The 23,978-nt window shown below is 39.6% G+C and overlaps 1 protein-coding gene across 2 annotated transcripts in view; it reads right to left on the bottom strand.

The window, feature by feature from the left end:
• LOC129432028 (plexin-B2) overlaps nucleotides 1-23,978 on the bottom strand; it is a 132,050-nt gene that overhangs the window by 66,866 nt on the left and 41,206 nt on the right. For both annotated transcript variants that reach the window (XM_073868621.1, XM_073868620.1), the window contains exon 2: nucleotides 1,272-1,349. Coding sequence is in view for 1 of the 2 variants with exons in the window: in XM_073868620.1 (XP_073724721.1) it covers nucleotides 1,272-1,349 (78 nt within the window). In the remaining variant the exon portion in view is untranslated. The remainder of the gene's footprint in view (nucleotides 1-1,271; nucleotides 1,350-23,978) is intronic.

Below are 23,978 nucleotides of genomic sequence, written 5' to 3'. Positions count from 1 at the left end.
TCCACTTTTTTTGAAAATATTTTTCATTTTCCAGCTCCCCTAGAGTTAAACATTTGATTCTTACCCTTTTGAAATCCATTCAGCTGATCTCCGAGTCTGGCGCTAGCACTTTTAGCATAGCTTAGCACAATCCGTTGAATCTGATTAGACCATTAGCTTCACGCTAAAAAATAACCAAAGACTTTTGATATTTTTCCTATTTAAAACTTGACTCGTCTGTAGTTACATTGTGTACTAAGACTGACAGAAAATTTAAAGTTGCGATTTTCTAGGCAGATATGGCTAGGACTTATACTCTCATTCTAACGTAATAATCAAGGACTTTGCTGCTGTAATATGGCTGCAGCAGGCGTAGTGATATTACACACTCCCGAAAATATTCCCGTTGGTTACTTTCAATAGCAGGGGACTATTTTCGGAAAAATATCGAAACTCTTTGGTTATTTTTTAGCGCAATGCTAATGGTCTAATCAGATTCAATGGATTGTGCTAAGCTATGCTAAAAGTGCTAGCGCCAGACCCGGAGATCAGCTGAATAGATTCCAAAACGGTAAGAATCAAATATTTAACTTTAGGGAAGCTGGAAAATGAGCATATTTTCAAAAAAAGTGGAGTGTCCCTTTAAAGAGACAATTCACAAAGAATTAACTCTGGGATTTGGGGATCTAAAATGACCGAAGGCTATGGTGGTCTTTCTTTAGGGTTCCTGTTAATTTGGAAAAAGCATTGTGGAGATGACGATAACGTAATTTTTGGGGGGTAAGCTACCCCTTTAATAAAAGGTGAAAGCAAAAATAGATGTTGTAATGAGAAAAGTCAGAGCTGCTCGTAATCTACCTCACAATCGGCAATTCCTCAGTGCCTTATGAAACAAATCAGACTGCCTGAGGCTCCAATATAAATGCACTCAATAAGTTAAAGGTGAAAAGACAGATTGTGTTTAGAGTATTGAGAGTGTCTGTGTTTTTTCTCCTGGTCGGTAGGTCAGGTTTCAATGACCTTCTTTGTATAAAAAGCATGGAGCCGATCCTATACCGAAGGACAACAGGCAGCCAATAGCAGACGTGAGTCAACATCAGAAGACCAGGGAGTGCCCGCAAAGCTGTTTAAGAGAATCCCGAGAGTAATTACCACACTCCTTTTCTTTCCCTCTCTCGCTTGCTCGCTGCTGAAGAACTGTTTATCCAATTATATTACCACTCTTCTCTTGGCTCCGCCCTCTTTCCCTACTACAGAATGCAATGTCATCTGCTCATTCAACACGCACTTACTTTCACTTTTCCGCCTCGCTCTGCCCTCCGCCGCCTCTTCGGTTTCCTCTGATCCTTTTGAGGTCTGCTGCAGACACACTGTAAGAACATGAGAGAGCGGGAAGAAAACGGAAGAAGGGCATTATTACAATGAAAAGGACAGAGAAATCCTCACAAAGACCTCAATATGAGCACATTCCAATTCGGAAAGACGCTTTCACAAAGCCAGAGTCAATTATACCTCAGCATAGCCAATTCTGCAACACAATTCAGTTCTTAAAAAGCTTAATTTGCAATGAAACCAATGAATTAATTAAAATCCTAAATTTGGTCTAAAATTTACCCTGGTTTATTCCTTTAAAGACCCTTTAAAATGCCATGTCTAATAGCTTGAGGCCATCTATATGCTCGTTGACTTTTAAAAGCTGAGCAAATTCATTTCAGCTGACATGCACATAAAAAAATGTAGTCGTTCTCTTCTGGGAAAATGAAACGAATAAACTGATAACTCATCTTGGACTACGCAGAGTTTGTCAGATTAAATGCTCTCTAGCATCTTATGGCCTAAATCTCGCAATATGTTGGGTTTAGGTCTTGCAGTCTTTACATACGCGAGTGTCCGCGTACAGTGCGCATAACGCAATTTTAGTCCTTAGGGACGTGCGCACGTATCCCATGAAATGTTGGGTTTGGAGGTAGGATTAAGATAAAATCAACACTCATCCGGCGAGATTTTAAAATATTTTGGCCGTTGCTGTATCCCTTCTAGCCACAACCAATGCCCAACCCCTGATATTATAGCAACAGACAAACAACCAGGCGAATAGCCCTTACATAACAAAAGCTTATTAGCCATTTTTTTAAATAGCCCTTTGATGTGTCCCACACAAACCTCAGTAAGCTATTAGCATATAAAAGGTTACCACCGGACAGAAAACTGCACTAGTCAAGTGACATTATGGGGTCTTTAAAACGAAAACCTGCCAATATAATTAAGTCAAGTGCTGGGTGTGTTGCCAATGAGTAAGAAATAAAACACAAAGTAATATCTTAGGAATGATGGGTGTTTGCAGCCGTGTCAATCTCTGCACTGTTTGGGTGTGTGAAATTGTGTATGTGTGGGATGAATAACAGACACAAAAATTTGACTGCTCATGGACTATTTTTTACAGCTGTGGGTATAAACACAGAAAAGATCAATAGAGGCCTTTAGATGCAGGCCGGATAAAGACCTAATAAGGCTATGAGTGTTAATGATGATGCCCAAAACGGCTGAATCTTTGTTAAAAAGTCAATAAGTCCGCACACATATTTAGTAGTGCCTGCTAAACTTTGTACTCGAGATCAAGCTGGCCCCTACGCAACAAAATCAACAGTGAATTACTGTAATGAAATTTGATACAATATTAATTTATTGCGAAGATAAACAGAATCAGGGCACTTTGATTTACACTGAGTTGACCAGTCAATGAACCGTAAAGTCTCTTCAATTCCCTGTCAAACCACGTGGGAAAGTTTAAGCAACAGTCACAGACATTTTTACTCCCGCTATTGCTTGTAATCTGCTTTGTTGTTGCTCATTTTATACATAAAGCCCAGAGTATAGTCTGCTTTTTGATGTGTACGAGAACTAGTGTTGGGCGATATTAGGGCTGTCACAATGATTAAATATTCGTGTCATTGCGATTGTTTGACCTCATCGTGATGATTTCAGATCACCGCAATGATTGCACATCTCTCTAAAAACACAAGGGGGAGCTGCTGCACCTGTATAAACGAGACTGTATCAGATTACTTTTAAATATGCGTTGTGTGTATTAATATTTACAGCCAGGTAAACCTTGCAAAAAATGTAATTTAAATAATCACAACAATGTGTGTAAAATTGATTCATAAAGAAAAAAAATTATGAAATTTAAATGTCAAAGCAATCAAATAGACAAATAATCATCATAATCGTCAAAGCCCTAAAACAGGCAATTAATCGCCATAATCGGCTCAATTTATTAGGCATTCAACCGTCAGTCAAATGTCATAATTGTGACAGCCCTAGGTGATATGCCCCATTTTGAGATCGTCCTATCGCCAGCCTGTGAGATCGCCAATGCATGATAGTATCAGGGTGGCGGGGCAGTAGTTTACTCATTTTTATTTGTTAATTTTTTACTAATTTATGTCAAGTCACTTGATTGGCGGACAAAATATAAGCAAGGGCAAAACTGTCATGAACGCAACCTTCTTAAAACTGATGCCATTAATCTGAGCGCGCAGTTAAATCCCAAGTACTCTAAAATTTCCTGCGTGCCAGGGAGCACGAACAACACACTTGTTGGTTTTAAACCCCTACGCTCTCTAGTGCAAGTAAATGTCATGCGTATTACAAGCTTATGTGCAAGGAAAAATCCGAATCACATGCATTACAAGTTAAGGTGCTAAAAGGAGTCCATGCCGCACGCATTCAGGTCTGAGTACGAGCCCAAGACGCGCACATTAATCCAGGTGCTGGAATACAATTATGAAGGCCCTTAGAAGAGATATCGCGCAAAGTAAAGCCCACAAACCCTCTCATGCGAGGAAAAGCACGCAATGCGCATGTTAATGTGAAACTATGATGACAATAATAATAACCGTCGCCAACTATCATCATGAAAGCAAGCTATTGGCGATAAGTTTGACGATCGTCGATGCACGATACTATCGTCTATCAGCACAACCGTAACTCGAACATATGCACATGGTCGAACGCACAGCCTTGCAAAGCAAAGTTTATTTGACTTGCATCTGTACACAGACGTTCAACACATATGCATTTCGACAAAATGCAATGCATCTCCTGTGCTACATACTACATTCCCTTGTATGCGCATGTGCATCCGCAAACTACGTGCACAAAAATCCAGTACTATTCAGAAGCTGAAATTTGCATAAAGCACTGTAGATGTACCATAAAACGGGACTATACTTATAGCTTAAGGGTTTACTCTTAATAAACTTTAGGAAATACTTTGAGCCAACATGGATTGTTATAACTAAACTACTTCATTTCACTGGTATTGGTACCAACTATCAATATGCTATTGTGACGATATCAAAGAATTTTAATTATTCACAAAATTACTCTGCTTGGCGAAAGAGAGAGAGAAAGATATTACAGGCGAAAACTAAGACTGTAAACGGCAGACATGTTTCATTAGTGCTAATGTCACAGAAAAAGAGCCCCTAAAGAGCTTTAAACACACTGACACACACACAGGCGCAGACATGCTCTCTTCTTGCATCAGTGGATGGGCATTTATCCATGTCTACAGACTCCACACTTTGTCTCTCTCCTCTCACGGTGATCATTTTGTAAATATGATGAGCTAACACACAGCTTCATAGTGCAATACTAGCTTATGAACACTATGTAGTACATGCTGTAAGTTGCAAACTATTCCTTAAGCATACAGCAAATAATACATTGTGTGAAATATGTTTGCTACACTGTTGCTTTTACATCACGTTCTTGCAATTTTTTTAAAACTTCGTATTCTGTCTAGGGCTATCAATCGATTAAAAATGTTTAATCTAGATTAATCACATTGTCATGAGTTATCTTGTGATTAATCGTATCTTAATCGCACATTTTTATTACTCTAATCAACATGGGTGTGACAAATATGGATGCTTTATGCAAATTTTAGATGTTTAATCACTATTTAGAGCATTCGGATCACTAGACGAGGGCTTACGTACTTATTTTTATTAAAAACGTCAATTTCGACCAAAATCGCGTTATTAATGCGTAAATTTTGACAGCCCCAGTTCTTTCAATTTTGTCTTAAAAGAATGTAAGGATTCATTTATCACATCCTGCTCCTGTATAGCTTAGTGGTACAACATTGCGATAGCAGCCCAAAAGGTCATGGGTTCAAAGCCAAGAAACACCAGCAAGTTGCTTTGGTGTGTGTGTGCATTCTAATATCTGTCACATATGGAAATGTGATTTCAGATGATTTCTGACTCTCGATGTCAAGGGTCAAAGAGATTTGGGTGCGGGCAGAGAGGTGGGCTTATGTCGTAGTCATATTTCATTTTATTGCCGTCTCAACATGTACTTCTCCCTTGTTCTCATTTTGTGAAGCATCTAGTTAACCAGTCTGGAGGACTTGGCTCCATTTTGGATGGGAAGCAGATGTTTGCAGTCGTGTTACTAAATTCTTATTTTTCTCTCTCAATCATACCATGTAGAGGCTTAAAAAGGATTATGGCTAAAAGAAAATCATTTTTGTCTGCTACCTAATGAGAATAATCTGATCCGTGCATGCAGAAGAGAACACAAGTGAATTGCATGAATCATACGCACAGAACTTGCAAATAAATGGTTAACTTTTTGATTAAAGATGCAGTTTTTCATAAAGTCATTGTGGAGGTATTTAAGGGCCAGCGAACCAGAAAAATTGCCTCTGTTATGAACAAAAGCAGACTGTAATCAGCTTTGAGGAGCAAGTTGTCCAAAACCTTATGAATTCTGTCGGGTGAAGTGCCAGAACTCAAATGTCCCTAAATATATTTTCCAGAAGGAAGCAGAGCGCCGTTTCAGTAATCTTTCCAGCAGCTCGACTCGGTCTGCTTTTGGCAAACAACAAAACACTGTTCCAACACAGTGAAAACCCACCAAAAACTGGCAAAAACTTCAAAACTGTAGTTACCGCTCAATTAGACGCACACAAACGAAAACCTCAACCGCACGGCTCTGATCGGCAGATGAAAGAAACGTCAGGGTCAGAAGTTAAAAATGTGTTTCGTTTCGCTGGCTTTCCATCGGTTCTCCCGCATGCTGTCCTCCGAACATCAATCCATCCAGAACCAGAGGATATATGACGATAAGGAATTGCGTCGAACAAGCGTAAGGATGACGTGATGCTGGGAAAGATCTTTAGCCAAAGCCAAAATGGCCTCAGACCTGGCTAAGAACCTGAAGTTTCAGGCTGGCAGTAATAAAAGAAAAACACTTCCATCTAGAGACACATGAAAAGCAGCAACAAGCTTGCTCAAACTCTGGAAACAACCACGAGCTGACCTTTATGATCAAGAACACACACGCAGGCTTCGTCTGCAAACAATTGTGGACCACCACAACGCTGGTAATAAACACACATGTATACAAAATGCAGATTTGGGTTCAGCCTTAAAGTACAGATAAAGCCACAGCCATCTGGGATGAAGAAGTTGCGTGTATGACATTGGGATAAAAAGCAATGACATAGAGCAGAATAGTACAGCGGGAGGAAATGGGTTGGGTCCTGTTACATCTGACACCATCAACACAATTAGCGCAATAACACCAGAGGCCACGACTGACACTCCAGCGTGCTCGAGCTTCAGACACTCAAATTTAGAGATTCCAGAGATTTTTCCTATCAGGAATTCGACCTCTTTGACCTTTCAGGGTATACAATTTCCCCTTTTCCAGCCGGAGCGGTCTGGATACCAACGTCAGTGCTTGCAACCAGCCAACATTTCAACTAATTTGAGAGCCCAAATGAGACATTCAACCTTAAGCCACCCATAATCAAATCATCTTTGTACTCACAATGTATTTGAATATATATTACATTGCATTTGTATATTTAAATGTGTAGCCACTACGGAAGATTGGCTTTGATGGAAACGCAAAACAGGCCATATTGGGAAAAACAGAAAGTAGTAGAAAATTTTAAGTCTATGCAAGCGAACAGTTCCTGCATACCCCCATAGAGCCCCATGTTTCCTGCCTTGATTAGCTCTGGTATACAGCTCGCAGGCATTGAAACCCTAAGCCCAACACACAGTGATAAATGTGATTTTAATCGGTTTACAGATCGCATGAAGCTACCGCATGTTTTTACAGGTGTGCGTGTGTGTGAATGAGATAACACTGAGCAAGCATGCACACAGATCTTGTTGACCGATGACGTTTTTGCAATGTGCACCAGTAAAGACATTCATTCCAAAAACAGATTCACAATGAAACAACATCCTGCAGACAGGGTATGCTACTTCTCATCAGACATTGTTTTTCATGGCTGCAATCCATAGAGTATGACATGTGCATTTAAATTTGCGAGTCAGGGCTCCCGTGGTAAATCACAGCTCCCATGGTAAAAAAGAAATCAGCCCATAATGCCCTAGTTCCCATATGCCACCAGTTAACTTTACCATATCAAGTCATGCCATCAGAGAGAAAGAGAGAGGGAAAGAGAGAGAGAGAGATACTGGGCCAGACTCCAGTGACACCCGCTTTCTCACACACCCACTGTAAAGCTCCAGGCAGGGAAGAGCTGGCAGCATCGCTCTGGAACCTGCTCCCATGGCAACAAGAACTCGAATCCCAGTGCCTGAGCGAGAGGCGACACGGTTTAACACGAGAGGACAACGAGCCCGAGACCCGGACCAGAGCTGAAATGTGGTTAACGTCTGCAGAGTTGGCACCTAAACCCTTTTCAATATCACTTGTGTGAAGACCAGAATGGGGAATAGTGGCGTGTGTAGATGTGTGCGTGTACACGTGTGTTTGGGAGGCATTCAGAGACCAATTCCAAAAATAAAACCATGATGGTTCTTGTGAAATGCGTGACAGAAAAGAAAGCAATTTAATTTTATATGAAAGCAACCCCCCCCAAAAAAGAGTGTGGTGTGTATCGGTGTGTGTGCGAATTTGACAGTCGAAAGAATTATAGGGCTGAATAAAACCATTTCACTATCCATTTCTCATGAAATGCAGGCTGACAGCGTTTCACACGGGCAGACCCGGCCGAGTCGAGCCTGCTTTTGTTTAAAAGGTGACATCCGGCCACGGCTCGCAGCACGCGCTAACCAACATCCCTGCCTTGCTGTCATGCAGCGGCACACCGCATACTATCTTGTTTAACACATGTTCTTCTCACCTCGCCAGAAAAAATAAAATATCGTCTTAACTATCATCTTTTCCTTCGCAAAAATTGGCTTAATAAAAAAAGGAGATGATTTTTGTGATTAAAGTTTTTTTTTTTTTGTCTGAAGATTGGTTTTGGTCTGTCAAGCTTTTAAAAAGACAAAAATAAGCCCACGTATGCTTTCTCATGACTGGCTTTCTGGATAAAATGTCTTTTCAAACAGAACGTTTATTTTTGGGGGCAGCATTCCTTGATTCTTTGGAAAGAATTTAAAAATCCTGATCAGGATCCAACACACATTCAAGCCTTGCTTGTCAGGTATGCAGTTCAGGACTCGGGTCCTCAATCCATCTCTGAAACGAGCTGAAACATGGGACTGATTTGTGAAAGTTGAGAGCAAGCGTGTTTAGACTACTAGCTAAAATAAACCAGCATTCGGAAGCAGTCTTTAACCATGTTTATTTGCACACTAATAGAACGTTTGACAGGATGTTTTCAGGGCTTGTCAATCGGTTAACTGGAAAAACTCAAACGTTTGCGGTTAAGTGGTTTGGTATGTTTCCCATGCACATATATGGGTCACTCAATAGCATTTAATGGTGTCTAAGGACAATAATGACTATCTAAAAGATCTGATCCCAAATCCTGTCTGGATTAAGTCACGACCTACGGCGTTTCCTAATTAGGCATTTCCTAATTTTCCATGCTAAATCTTTCTGCAAAGATTTTTGGTTACTTGGTTTTTGATTTTGTGCTGGCGGACTGTGTAACCACGCCCACTGTGAAATCGCATCCATCCAATAGCATATTTCCAAAAAAAATCATACTTTGACATCACAATCCTGCTGCATGAATTTCCTCAAGGCATTTAAGACTCTCTTGAAATGTGGTTTACGGAGCAGCTTTCTGCAATTCCATCAAGATCTGAACTCCACTGGTATCTATAACATGTCTAGTATAGTTTGCTATTTAAACTTCGATCTTGGACAGCCTTACAGATCAGCGGTTCCACTCAAAATTACAAAAAAAATCCCAAGCCCGGACATACAGTACAAGGGCACCGTAATCTTGCCTGCAAAATCTGATCTACGTCTGAGCAGATATGTAAACAAATTGGGGTGGCCATGAGAACAGAAGACCGTTTTATTTTAAATCTAAAAAGTGAGCCAGTATCAACAAGTCATGAAGAAAATACAAACAGATCAATCTACAAAAGTGTGACATTAAGTTATACAAACTCTTAAACATTTGAAACAGCCATCCCCGCACTGAACTCCTACAGAAAGAGTTATAATGAAAATTCTTTCTTCCATGAAATACAAAAAGAGATGTTAGACATAATATTAAGGAGTGAATGCCTCAGCCACCATTCACCTTTGTAAAAAAGGGCAGAAAATGTAAAGGAAGTCGAACGGGTGTGAACAAAATCTTCATTTTTGAGTGAACTAATCCTTTAATCTCCTACAAAACTTTGTCGCTTCACCAGATCTCTGCATGACTTTCCACAAATGTCTACTGCATACAGCCATATGCTGTAGAAACACACACACGTACACACACTCGCAGATGGCCAATACACAACAGAGGGCCTCGGCATGCTTTTCGACAAACCATGTTCTTTTCCATCTGCCTCAAAAACTAGGTTTACAGGTGGCACCATTATCTCGCTGCTACTATTTTAGATCACGATAGGTAAATGATCATGTCCAGTTTGCCGTCCTTCGAGACAACCTGCACTACTATAAGCCATCTTCTGTAGCACACAGAAGTATAATTATAATTTACACTGAACAGCTGGCAAATCTCTCGTTCTGTTTGTTCTGAGGTGCTATAAACCTCTGATATTTACAGGGAACCTTCTTACCCGAAGCCTTTTAGTTGACAAACAGAACAAAGCAAACAGAAAAGAATCCACCTTATTAAAATTGGTTACCAAAACCTTTAATCGATCTTATCTGCCAATCTGTTTGTCCAATAAATTTTCCAAATACAAAATATTACTAAACCTACAATTTGCGTCCAATAACAGTCACAATGTCTTCTGCTTCTTTTGCTGTGTTTTCACTGCTACAACTGCTTTGTTGCTGCATTGCATTCACTTGCTGAAACTGGTACACGAAAAATCCAGAAAATGCGCGTTTTGGGAGAAATGCGTAGATGAACGTTACGTCAAAGAATGAGGACAAAATAAAGGTACTCATAGCAACATTTTATGTGTGGCATTGATGCATCGTATTGTTAGAATTTTAATCGATGCATCGACCAATATAGATGTATTTTTATAACCTTAGTACACACCCAAAGCAAATTTAATTATAAGCCAGTCCTTCCAGAAACACGAAGAGTTTTTTTTTTGTGATTGTTCCGGGCAAAAGTCCTCGATCTTGCGTCACATTTTCTTAATAAATGCGATGAAATATGCGGGATATTTATGCAATGAAATTGCGGGAACTTGCCAACATTGCAAAAACTGTTTGCAGCTTTTATTGATGTTCACTTTGCGTAATTACGTCACTTCCTAACATCCCCATGACAACAGGGGACATGGCTGCACATGTGTGAAGTAAATCCAACATTTTTCAACTTACTGCTAAGATATATATGACTTTTTGCTACGAAAATGCAGGGATTATGAAAAAATGTAAGCCCTGCATAAATATGATTATGCATTGAATCATGCGATCGAATCATGCATTGAATCATGCGATCGCGTAATCGCGTTTTTCTGGTGGGATTGATTAGCATACGAAGCCAACGCAAATATAAGAACAGACGTGCAACATTAGCTTCGAGTGCGTTTTCTGTGCAAGTTAAATAATTTCAACTGGAGCAAAGAATTCAGAGAGCTTATCGACAGGTCCAGTTTGACACGTCTAGCTGTATGAAAAAAATGGAGAACAATTTTTCATCCGCGCGACTGACACGAGTCATCCCGCAAGTTATCTAGAGGGAGTAACATTTTACACAGTACGTTAGCTCAGTGTAATTGATACCGAGGGGCAACCCTCTGATCTCTCTGATGAAACCAACAAGGAAGTGACTTAAACTGCAATTTATCGACTGTCCGCTAGAGGCTGCCTCTAAAAGGGGGTCAATCCCTATAGACCCAATGCTCAAATTTACAGCAAAAAATATTGCTCATTTTGCCCTTCATGACAACTTTTTTTGTAACTCCTCAGTTTAAACTATATTAAGCCTTAAAGATCTGCATAATTAAGGGCGTGGCCACTTGCGTGATGGGTGTACTGACACTGCCGTCACTACCGTCATGGCGTGGTTTCAGCAACCAGCCACCTCAGCTTCACCCATGTCCCGCCTCTTTAACCATTTTCGGTTATACGTGAGTAATGTGCGTTGACGTGATGCCAAGATGCCAGCTATTGGCTTCAAAAAAGCTTTGGGTAACGTCACGGACACCACGCCCATATTTTTTACAGTCTATGCTTGATAGGTAATTTACTTTTTATTTATTAAGCTTGCTATCAGAAATTATTTTTTATAAGGGCACTATACTATGCTGTTATTGATTCTTTGTGGCCCAAACTTAGCTTCCGGTAGACTTCCGCAAAGCTGTTTGCCGTTAAAATGTCTATTCTCTCTCACAGTTTAACTTTACCATATACTGAAAGGTAACGTTCTGATTCAGATCCACATACCGAAGTTCTTCAAAGTCCATGTACTGAATTTTTGAATTGGTCTAGCTGGAGCAAATGCCCTAAGCAGCTTAATAAAGACTTCTAGGAAGCCTGGCCCTGTGAAACCCATGTTAACTGACCTGGTTTTTGTAAGCTTGGATGGCAAAAACGAAATCTGGGTGCTCCTTAGAGATATTCTCGGGATTTATTGGCCCAGACTGAAAGCGAATAAGATTGGCCTAACTTTATTTTGAGGCCAGACACCGGCCAATTGGAAGGTACTGCCTTAAAATGAAAACATACCTGCTCATATTTCCATTCCCAAGGGACCAAATGCACACAACAGTTTTCAATTGAGTGAGAAACAGCTAAAAGATGTGGCACCTGACAAAAAGCAATCCAAAAGCCCGATGCTTCAAATGGGTTCAGCAGACACTCTCTGAAATAAAATGTGGTCTAACAAAAAAAAGTGTGTTCCCTGTGCGCGATTCACAAAGAGGAAATAATGCCCGTCTCCGTTTCCCGCCTGGAGTGCTGCACTCAAGAATTTGATCTGGAATAAATTTGGAGGCTATTCTGGAAAGTGGAGACATCTTGTGACATTTCAGACACTTCATCCAACATGCGTGTGACAGGAAAGAACACAGTTAAGTTCACATTTAAAGCGTTTCCTAGATATTTCCAATTTAATAAAAGGTGTGACAAGTTGTTTCCTGGAGTTATGCTCTAGGACAAAAACAGATATCCAGCTTTGACTATGAAGTCGACATTTTTGAATTAAACTTTATCTTGCACGACAGGTAAAAACAAACTCTCTCTACACAGGAAACTGCATTCTGTGGGAGCATTCCGAAGAAAACTGAACAAAGTGAAATGCTGCCAGTAGCCAAATGTGTGCCAGAAAAACAGCAGTCTTCATATTCAACTCAGCACAAAGCTAATGACACAAATATAAATAAAAAAATTGTCAAGTCATTGCCAGACGGAATCTGCTGACTTTTTTGCTTTTTCCACAGGAATGTTTCGGAAAAATTTGCAGAATACTATAAAGACTGTCAACGCAAACAGTACAGGCTACAATTGCCCACAAACACGTTCACCGCATACCTGTGCTTGTCAAAGACAGGCACTAAAACTGGCAGAATTCCGCAGTTTTCCGCGGAAATCTGCGAGTGCAGATTCTGTGCGAGCCTGGTCATGGCCTTTCATGTGTACGTAATTACTTTATATACCCTAACACATATTTCAAAAACAGCTAACAGTGGTAACCAAACAGTCCCAGATGCCATTATACTCTGCTTGGAATTAAAACACATTCTTATGCCCAAGTCCCCAAACACACGCATGCAAAAATATTCACACATTTCTTGACACAGAGATAATATAATACGATAAGAGCGAGTGAATGTGAAAGGTCTGCTTGTGAGAAAGAATGGTAAATTCATATGAATGGGAAAAATCTTGATAAGTGGCCAATGTCACAAATACTGAGGCCTTTTTGGCAGGTCTACTGAGAAAGGAAAAGCGTGGAAAGAAGAAAATCTCTCTTTGATGTCTAGATGGGGACACACAAATCTTGTTTCTGTGTGGTGGGTGAAATATTTTGCCTTGGGTTAGGCACCAACAATAAATTGCACAGCAATTTCACATACATGAATCTATATGCAGATACTTAAATGTATATTAATGCTTTATTTAATTATTTAACTTTGTGTTTAGCTTCTTGTTCTTATTCTTTTATTTTATTTCTATAACTTACTATTTTATGTTGCACTATAACCAAGCTGCAAATGCTTGGGCAATGCAAATGTACAATATTTGTCATGCCACAAATGCACGTACAGAAGATTTTGACCCTGATGTATGCATATTTGAAACCACATTAAAAATCGTGGTGAAAATACTCTAAAAATCCAAATCTTTTACATTTTGCAACATTAAAAAGAATGTCATGATGTAAAATGGATGACAAAAAAGTAGGCCAGTCACCAAATAAGCACATTTTCTTGTTTACATTTGAGCACACAAGATGCTTTTTGGAAGACTTTCAAATCATGCTGGGATAACATGGATCATTTCTGCACAAAAGCGCTTAAGTCAATTCCAGCTCGAGTTCATGCTGTCTTTAAAATTGGACACCAAATGCTAAAAACCTTTCATTCAAATTAGGCTATCAATATTATTTGCAAACTAATAGCATTTCTAGCTGTTTTGTATAGCCAACCACATGTGCATGCACATACACACCAAACCAGAGATCAAATAACTAAAAATGACAACTCATAATATTTAAAAGATGAAAAGGAGACACGCGAGTTTACATCTTAACTATAATAGAGTGCTGGTACCCAAATTACCACGATTTAACATTGTGAATTTTAGTATAGTGTAAAAGTGCAGTGAAGCCATTAAACTATTAAATGGAGAAAAGTAAAGAAATGAGACATTTGCATGTTTTCAAGAGACCTGACGATTGCCTCTGTAAGTTGACAGTCAGTCAGGACTGTCACGCAAGAGCGACCAAAGTGGTCGAACCATAACCCAATTAATTCAGGCTTTACTTTCATGTTTTAAACAGATGAACTTGAGTGAGAGAGAGAAAGAATATTAAACATTAAAGTGGTCCATGAGCCGACTGAAAAGTAGGACCACTACGTTCCTCTTTTTCCTCCTCTGCACCTCTATCTAAAAACGAGTGGTACTCAGACTGTTATATTAGTCAGGATGTGCAAGACAGGTGAATGTCTTATATGACTACTGGCATGCTGACATCAAATCAACACCTGTGTAAATTTGAGTCAGTCCCCTCGTACCCACAATTCTCAGCAGAGCTCACAGCAAGTTTGTGTGAGGCCCTCTCGGAGTCAAAATCAATAGGTCAAGGTTTTGGTGAAGTGAAACATATTCATGAACAGTCCATGGAAACAACCTGTCATACCTGCAAGGACAAGAAGCAGAGAAATGATCTGCAGAGTGTTACCTTGTGATCCACGGAGCAATGATGGGAGAAAGAGAGAACGAGAGACAGAAATAAAGAGAGAGCAAGAACAGGAAATAAAGAGAAGGGGGTGGACTGAGTTCCAGATGGATCTGAAAGCACTATACAAGGTTAGACAACATGTTGTCTACTCAAGTACACGACATATGTCAAGCAAGCAGTAGTTTTTCATTAAAAATTGTTTATTTAAAATTAAGTCTGAGGACACAAGCTTTTGATTCCTTCGGTTACACTGTCCAGCTGTTTTCGGAGGAAAGTATGCACAATGCGTGTATCTTCTAAATCCTTTCTAAACAGGACTACAAATCACTGTGAACAGTTTTGACGCAAATTTCTGTCTGTTGAACAGCTCTGTACTTCCAAAAATGGCGTCTCAGGCAATCGCTAGTTTTTTTAGATTTTGATGTATGGCACAAACTACTATACCAAAAAAATGTGTTATTCGCAGCTCAGTTTGACACATTTAAGTTAAATCCATTCCGCGACATAAGCCATTTGAACACACAAATCAGTTCTTAACTTTTCCCCCGCAAAAGTTCCCCGCCAACGCCAGCATTTTTTATGGTTTTCACAAAATGTTCTTCTTTCAATATATAAACATACAATATATCAAATAAGGGGATACGTCCGGGTTTTAAAAGTTGGGTAAGAGCGCCACCTGGTGGATAATAGCAGAAATACGGATTGCAGAGAAAACTCGTCATTGGCAGGGAAGCGTTTTCTCTTATGCTGAGTTTACACCAAACGCGTTTTGGGCATCAAAATCGCGTCTACCACGCCTAGTTTGCCGCTTGAACACTTTGAATGCATTCGCGCGTCTGAAGCAAAATCCGCTTCTTGTGGGAGGGGCAACTGCTGTGCGAGTGTCTGTTTGCAAGATGACTGATGTTACTTGTGCATTTATCAAGAGAGTTACCAGTTTGTATTGGGTAACCTTACTATAGGGGGAAAATAAATGGCGCGGGTCAATAAAAGTCACGTGACTCAAAAGTGAAGTGTGTATTACAACTTACCAGGTTGCCCAAAGTCCTTACTGACACTCTTCCAAGCGAGGTCCTTTTTATTCCTGTCTCCTCTATAGAACTAACAACTTGTCATATAGCTTTGAGTGACTGCTTGAGTGAGTGACTCCTGGCGGGGCTGCCACCACAGCAGCAAGCAGGCTCCTGATTGGTTAACGTGGCGCGAAATTTCGGCAAAGTTCAAAATGTTCAACTTGGGCGTCAGCCGCAAATTCGTGTGAAACGCAAAATGCACAAAAGCACCATTCGCGCGTACCGCGCACAACGCTCAATTTGCCGAACGCCTCTTCGCGCTGCGGGACCTCCTGACACACGGCAACGTGTCTGCACATTAACTTAACATTAAAAATCACTTGCGCTTCACGCCTCTACCGCGGTTGGTGTAAACGCACCATAAAATGAAGAGTTCATTTCTCAATGGCGGGGAAAGAGTTAAGATGCAGACTTTGGTCTTCAGATTTACTTACTCATCAAAGATCAGTACAATGAGTCCAGTCCAGAAAGAGACATCTGGGGTTCATGCTGAACAAAGCAAAGATTGAAAAGTGAGTGTTCTGCATAGTCTAAAGTTTACTGATCAGAGGTCAGATCAAATATATTCTGATCTCAATGCATTCCTATGCCTTAAAGCACAGCTGACCCGCAAACATCTCCCTTACATTATGGACTGTTTTCAGAAGAGGCCCAATATGGGAAGGTCAGGCCACAAGTAAGAGGAATAGATTGAGTAAAGAAAACGGAGATGTAAGAGAGAGAGAGGGACATGGAGAGAAAGAAAAGAGGGAAAACGAGAGGGTAAGGGGCTGAGGTTAAACATCTGGTTGTGCTTCAGGATGTCTGAGATTCCTCTGTGGTCTGTTTGGGGTCTCAATGTAAAACTGAGGAGGGCGGAGAAGATAAGTCTATTTAAACTGAGCACTTTACACATCTCCAATGCAAACCTGGTTATTAGAAACAATCAATAATCCTAGTTCTTCTACTGTTGATATGTTCATGGTATCTTGAACAATGTTGTTGGGAAAGTTGGAAATTAGGTATTAGGGTCGCAAGGCATACCGCATTAAGCTAGAATATTGTAGATGTGCATATCTTAGTTTTGGTGAACCATTTTCTGAAGGGATGTATACATTTTTTTAGTGATGTCGAAAGGGGATCTTATTATAATAATACCGCCCCTTAATTTGCACTTTCCAACCAGGGCACTGCCAGTAAGTGCAGAGAAATAGAGAAAGAAAAAAAAATGATTGACAGCATAATCGAGTTTCAATTTCAACAAACCACCATCATGGCAATAAGTGTTTGCATTTCATTCAGCTCATTTGCATTTAATGGGACACACCCAGAAACGGCAATTTTGCTTACGCCTACAAAGTTTTAACATGTTATAATAAATTATCTGTGGGATATTTTGAGCTTAAACTTTACATACGCACTCTGGGGACACCAAATATTAATGTTACATCTTTAAAAAAGTCTCATAATTTGTCCCCTTTATGTTGGACTGTGTATAGACGTGGTTAGTGTCTTCATGAAGTATTATGATAATACACAAAAAGTTGTGTTGCAAACGTTTTTTTCCCTTGCCATTCTGGTGCATTTTGTTGCCCCATGGTCATCCACGTTTGCATATTTTTTGCTATATAATAGTTTTAAATCTGTATGTGTAAATAAAATCACATTAACTAGGATCTGGAACATCTGCAAAAAATGTAAGAACATTTAAAGCATGGATAGGAACATGGACTTGTTCCTGAAAGACAGTGACCCAAAAACAGTCTTCCCCCGCTGTGTAGAGATCTAAGACACTACCCAATTTAAAACATCAAATGGGTGCCTTTCTTTGCCAAAACGTGTTAGAAGGGTTCAACTGGGAGTGAAATCATACAAACGCCAAAAACGTCCTTCCTCAAAGAGCAAGAATCTAATCACAAAGAAAAACAACCGGTTCTTACTTCCGAAGGCAAAGCGCCCAGTTCCGACATGTCGTTTGGTTTTTATTTCACACACAATACGAGGTTGTTCAAACAAGTCCATCTATTCATGTAGTTATTTCATTGGCTCCAGGGCAAACTGTGCAAAACGACTAGTTTAGTACACCAAGGTGCAGACATTTGACTATTCAACTCTGTTATATTAGAAAGCGCCTGCAATGAAAACGAAAAAAAGCTGTCACGGCATCCCACAACTCTATCTATGGACAATTTATTATGAGGCAAAATTGAAATGAGGAGATATTCATCTTTATTACAATGTGCCAGATCGGGAATGATTCAAGACATGGGGTAATGTAATGAACCTGTCTGTGGTGCTGTCATTTCCAGGCCGGGCGGAGGGTAGTCATTACCCCGAGCTGTCAAACGCTGCCTGTCTCATTCACCTCACTCATAATGGAGCTTTCCTCATTGCCTAAATGAATAGAAACGTCTTCCTTTGAACGCCTCAAAGATGCACCTGACAGCCAGGTGTACATGGGCGGAGAGCAATTTGCTCCCCAAAGTGCTAAAATGTGCCTGTTAGCTTGCGTGCATCAAATGAGTGCCGTTTACATTCGCGGGACAGGCTGTGGGTGTGTGAAATTGTATGTAGGTGTGTGTAGATTAAATGGTCCCAAATGACATGTTCTCAACAGACAGCTGCATGTGGAAGTGGAACCATTGTGTGTCTGGTTTTAATATCATCCCTCATTCTTTCTTTTGACCGCATGTGATATCTCGGTGGAATACTGCAGCTGGACGGCTAACTAGTGGGCTTGTTAAACCAGCTCCACTTGAGCTAGGGAGATTTGGACAACGTGTGACTGAATTGTTCACATTAAGTCTTACAACATGGCTGTCTCCGCCCTTTCGTGCCTGCTGGCCACCAAAAAGACGATCAGTGTCAACCAATCAGATAGAGGCAGGGGTGATCAATACAGGGTTCCCACACCTTAGTTAACTTCAAATTCGAAGACCTTTCAAGGACCTTCCAGTGAGAGCAAGGTTACCTTTTAAGATACATTGTTACAGTTCCCTTTCGAGGGAACTCGTGCTGCGTCACTGCGGTGACAATTTGGGGGCGCTTCCAGGGGTAAGTGCGTCTGAATGGGTATATCAAATTCAACCAAAGGTGAGGCTTAACAGCAAAGACATGGGGGACGCGGGAGCAAGGAAGTATATCGCTATCTGAAATATTGCCAAAGACAGCGTTACAGGGATGCAGGAAGTATGCCAAGGGAGATGCAGCGTCTTGTTCCCTTCTCAGGGAACAACTGTTACATACGTGACCCGAGACGTTTTCATGTGTCAAACACAACTATGCAAAAAAGCATTTTGGTATGAATCAACATACGCATACAGAAGATATAAGCATGTAAAGCGAACAGTTTAGCACGTTTAGACTTTTATGATATTATTCTACACTACACAGGGAATAATATGGATTTTTTTTTCAGAAAACTTCTTGCATAAAATAGATTCAAGCACTTTCAATGACGTGTATCTATGTATGTATATTTTCAAAAACCTCCCAGGGCCTTGAATTATTTTCCCCAGATTCACAAACTTTCAAGGACCCGTGGGAATCCTGAATATAGTTTTTGTACGTGAAATAAGATATAAACATCTTATTAATTTGGGAACTTATTTTGGGAGATTATTAAACATTTTATGTTGCAAAAATACAACGGATGTTATAAATCTGCACATGATAATTACACAACATCACCCTGGATAATGTCACCTAAAACAACAGATGAGAAGGACAGTGCGAAATCACTGGAAGTAATTTTCCACAGTCTCCGAGCATGAAAGCAGCTCGTCCGGGCTCCAAGATGCCCCACAATGCATCTGCCTAAATTTTAGATGACGCATTGAGCTGATCAACAACCGGCTTGCCGGCCAAAATCTAGCATAGCCCTCATCAATCATGTCTACAGGATAAAGGCCATCGTCGCCTTGAAATGTAAACACATAACTGGAAAACGGCGTTCCAGAATGTGCTCCAGACATAGCTTGACATTTTAAGGAATATGCTTAAGATGACACACTCTCATGAAATGAAGATTCCAGTCGTATCAGTGGCCTACAAAAAGCTACACTAGAAAAGTAATTACATCTATATTTATCTATAAAACAATGGGGTTTTTGAGTCACATATGCTAGAACAACAATTCTATCCCAATTGTCCAAACAAAGTTGAGCAATTCTGCCAATTGTCAAGCATGAACAAATGATGCAGTTAGTCTTATAGGCATATTGTTTTGTTGTTAGCTGGCAATGATGTTTGCTAATTGTCACCAATATTGAGATGTGTCTGTCAAGTGGTAAAGTCTGTGTGAATCACAGCACAAAATATCTTTACAATATACCATCTTTCCCAAAGTTTCCCTTCACATTAGACATAATTAAATTTAAATTGCCATAAGATTGATATAGCATTGGTTGAACTTGGCATTTTGAATTGCTTTTAAATTGACTGAACAAAATACGCAGGACAATATCAGACTTGATATGCCAAACATTTACAGGGTAATAAACCGACAAACAAGCTTATTTATAGTTATCTTCTGCTAAACAGAAAGTATTCCAACACTAAAAAATGAACACCTTTAAAGGAGCTGTCAATCAGAAGCTTATTTACATTATTAATAAATTCAGCTCCCTATAAACAAACAATAAAATGAAGCGCAGTTTGACGACAGCTGAGCTCACATCAAACACACCTACAAAACATGCTTGCGTTTTTATTAGTGTTATAACCATTACATATGTAAAATATAATGTTATAATCTTACAATTCTCCATTATAAAATGTGATAGATAACGTATACACTGCAAAAAATTATTTTCAAGAAAAAATGTTCTTAGTATTTTTGTCTTGTTTTCAGTAAAAAATATCAAAAATTTCTTAATTTAAGATGCTTTTTCTTCATGAGCAAAATGATCCAAGAAATGTGTGTAGTTTTTAGACAAAAAAGTTTGAATTTAAGGGATTTTGCGCATAAACAAGCAAACAAGTCTGCTGATGGGGTAAGCAAAAAATCTTGAACATTTTTCTTAAACACTAAATTCAAGAAAAATTCAAGAAACATTTGGTTACCCCATCGGCCGATTTTTTTTTTTTTTTATTTATTTTGCTTGTTTTATGCACAAAATCACTTAAATTTTATATTTTTGGTCTAAATACTAGACTTATTTTCTTGGGTCATTTTGCTCATCAACAAAAAGCATCTTAATTTAAGAATTTTTTAGATAGTATTTTTGTCTTGTTTTCAGTAAAAATAAGAAATCCTTTTTTGCAGTGTAGAATTCCATGTAATAAAAAGTGAAGAGCTCAGATTCGCTAAATGCCACATAGCAGTCACAGGCATCACATCACCCCCTAATGTGTGCGTCAGTTTCTTAACTTTTACCCTTTAAATTCTCACAGGCTTAATTTGCAATGTTTGCAGTGTTTGTAGTTGCATTCTTAGTCATTTTACAACTGTTTACTATGTCTTTGCCAAAAAAGCTTTCATGCACTTAGAGGGTTTTGCAGCGAAAGACAGTCAAATTTGTTAGATGCCAATGAAGTGACTAACTTGCCATTTGTGAAAAAAAGACATTTTACTTACAGACAAATAACATTTTCATTGCTTTAAAGTGAAATTATTGAACCTAAACGTAAGAGTCTGATAAATAAAAATGCAAATAAATTAACAAAAAACACACTAAAGTGTTTACATGTAAACTCTTCAAATGTTTTTTGTGTGTGTACATCTTTTCGCCACTGAATTTAAAAGCTCCATACAGTCACCCCAATATGCAAAGGTCATCTACAAGACTGACCTCACGTCCTCTTACAGCTCAATAACCTCCTGTGCTTGACTTTAAAGCTGTCATAACAACTCCACATTATTCCCTAAGATCCCAGTCACAAATGCTACACCGACCTGCCTAAAAACTCATTCATCCGACCCATACTGAGACACACTTCAAGCGCAGCTTTGCGAAACCTTATTTACAGCAAAACATCTCCGTTCAAGGACACTTGATTATAAGGACTAGGGGGACTGATCCAAAAATCCTTGGGATTTCTCTGAGGTCTTAGACACTCCAGAAGGATACAGCTATTTTTGGGTCTGATGACTCAAGGAAACTAATAAGTCAGTTCATGCATATTTAAGTCAAATTATAAGCATTACAGCACAGTAATGGTGTCTCAAAAACACAGACTTGAATCTCTGAAACTTGTAGCCATTCCCCAGATTTGTACCCATTATTTCCACCCCCTAATGAACTGCACATGCTGATTAGAGTCATCATGTAGTAAGTGATCCATGAAAGAGATCCGACAGTAGTTCTAATCAGTGACATTTATGAACCATAGAAATTGGCTCGCTGAGTGGGAACAGTATAACCACAGGTGTATAATACAGTTTATACAGAAAAATCAGTGTGACACCCGCCAAGTAACACAATACTCCATATTGATTGGCAGCCACCGTGAAGAACCTCTCACGAGCCTCGCTGGAAATGATGTTTGAATAAATTTTCACATGGTAACAGAACAAAGCGGGAAATCTGATGCTAGATTCCCATCACATTAAGATCGTTTATCTCTGCGTTGCCTGCACGAAAGAACGCAAATGGTTCTATAATGCGTTTCCTGTCAGGTGCTGTGTTTACACAAGCTCTCTATGTTCCCGTATACACATAAATCTGAATATTATATATTGCATAATGAGTTCACAGGGCTTTATATTGTGTTCGCTGTTGCAGGCAATGAGACAGAAATATGTTGAAAAGCTAGTGTGCACTCAAAAGGTGTAATTAACTAATGCCATCTCACTAGATGATCTCTGACCACTTATGTTCTTGTCTCCATGGTGATAAACACAAAAAAATAATAATTATGTTGGTCATTTTACCAGCGTATAAACATCATAAACAAACTCGTCCGAGTGAACAAAACCAAAAATGAATAAATACGAAAACATACAGCACAAGAAGTTTCCTTTATAACTTAAAATCAAGACATCCTAAATACTATGCAGCGTATGAAAGAGACACAGCAGCGATCCTGGGTATCTGCTGAATGCACAAGCACGGAGAGCAAGAGACTAATGCAGCGTTTACACCAGACGCGGTAGAGGCAGCAAGCACGAGTGATTTACATGTTAAGTCAATGCAAAGACGCGTTTAGGCATCCTGCGGCGCAAATAGTGCGGATGGCGCAATCCGCTTGGATTGAGTGTTGGCGTGGGAAACGCGCAATTTGAAAAATCTGAACTTCGACATATTTCTGCGCCGCGTTAACCAATCAGGACCTTGCTGTAATACTGACAGGATTACAGGAAGCAAGCGGAGTCTAAGCGGAGTCGCAGAAGCCGCTCCCATGATGCAAATTTCTGCGTGAATGACTAGAATTTCACACGCGGCTTTTACGCGCAAGTAAACTCAAGGGTCCAACTACACGCAAATAGCGCGCGTTTTTGCCGCCCCTACCATGGCTGGTGTGAATGCTCCATTGTTGTGCCTCTTCTCATTTATGACATGAGATAAAGAGCTTAAAGAGCGTCAGCAGTATGTAATAAAAACTTCCTAGAACCAATGTCCTACAATGAAAACACGCTTATATTAAACAAGAAATACATTTTTAAAATTGAAAAATGATAAAACATAATCAACAAGAAATCTGCCTATGCCCATGTGACGTTGGTGTTAGGGGCAGGATTTTGATATTGTTTTTAATCATAACTGTACGTTTTTGCACAATTAACTTCTCACAAATTCATACAAAATGGCAAACTCGTAAAATGTGTACGAATTTTCGTGAGATCAGGCTGATCACGCAATCTAAAACAGATGCACCTGCAACACAATTACCTCTTGACTTGAGTCACATCTACCTGCTGTCATTCTTCCGTGATTAATCAAGTGAGGGGGTAAGAGGAAAAGTGGGGGGTACGTGAAAGCAAAGGGAAAAACGAACAGAAATGATGAAATCTAATGAAAAGCATTGTAATCACACTGAATAGCCCATCTGTGCACAGCAGGGCAATCAAACTCCCATGTCTTGAATTAGACTGCAGCAATACACCTTACACAGATATCGCACACTCACACACACACACACACACATGTGGACTATACTGTAAAACTTAAGAGCCAAATGGTTCAGCCGTAAAATTCAATGTCATTTTTGCCATTACAGGCACA

The sequence above is a fragment of the Misgurnus anguillicaudatus genome, chromosome 1 (assembly GCF_027580225.2).
Source record: "Misgurnus anguillicaudatus chromosome 1, ASM2758022v2, whole genome shotgun sequence".
NCBI classification, from domain to species: Eukaryota; Metazoa; Chordata; class Actinopteri; order Cypriniformes; family Cobitidae; genus Misgurnus; species Misgurnus anguillicaudatus.
The sequence above is the reverse complement of the archived record's forward strand: the minus strand, read 5'-3'. Positions and strand labels throughout refer to the sequence as shown.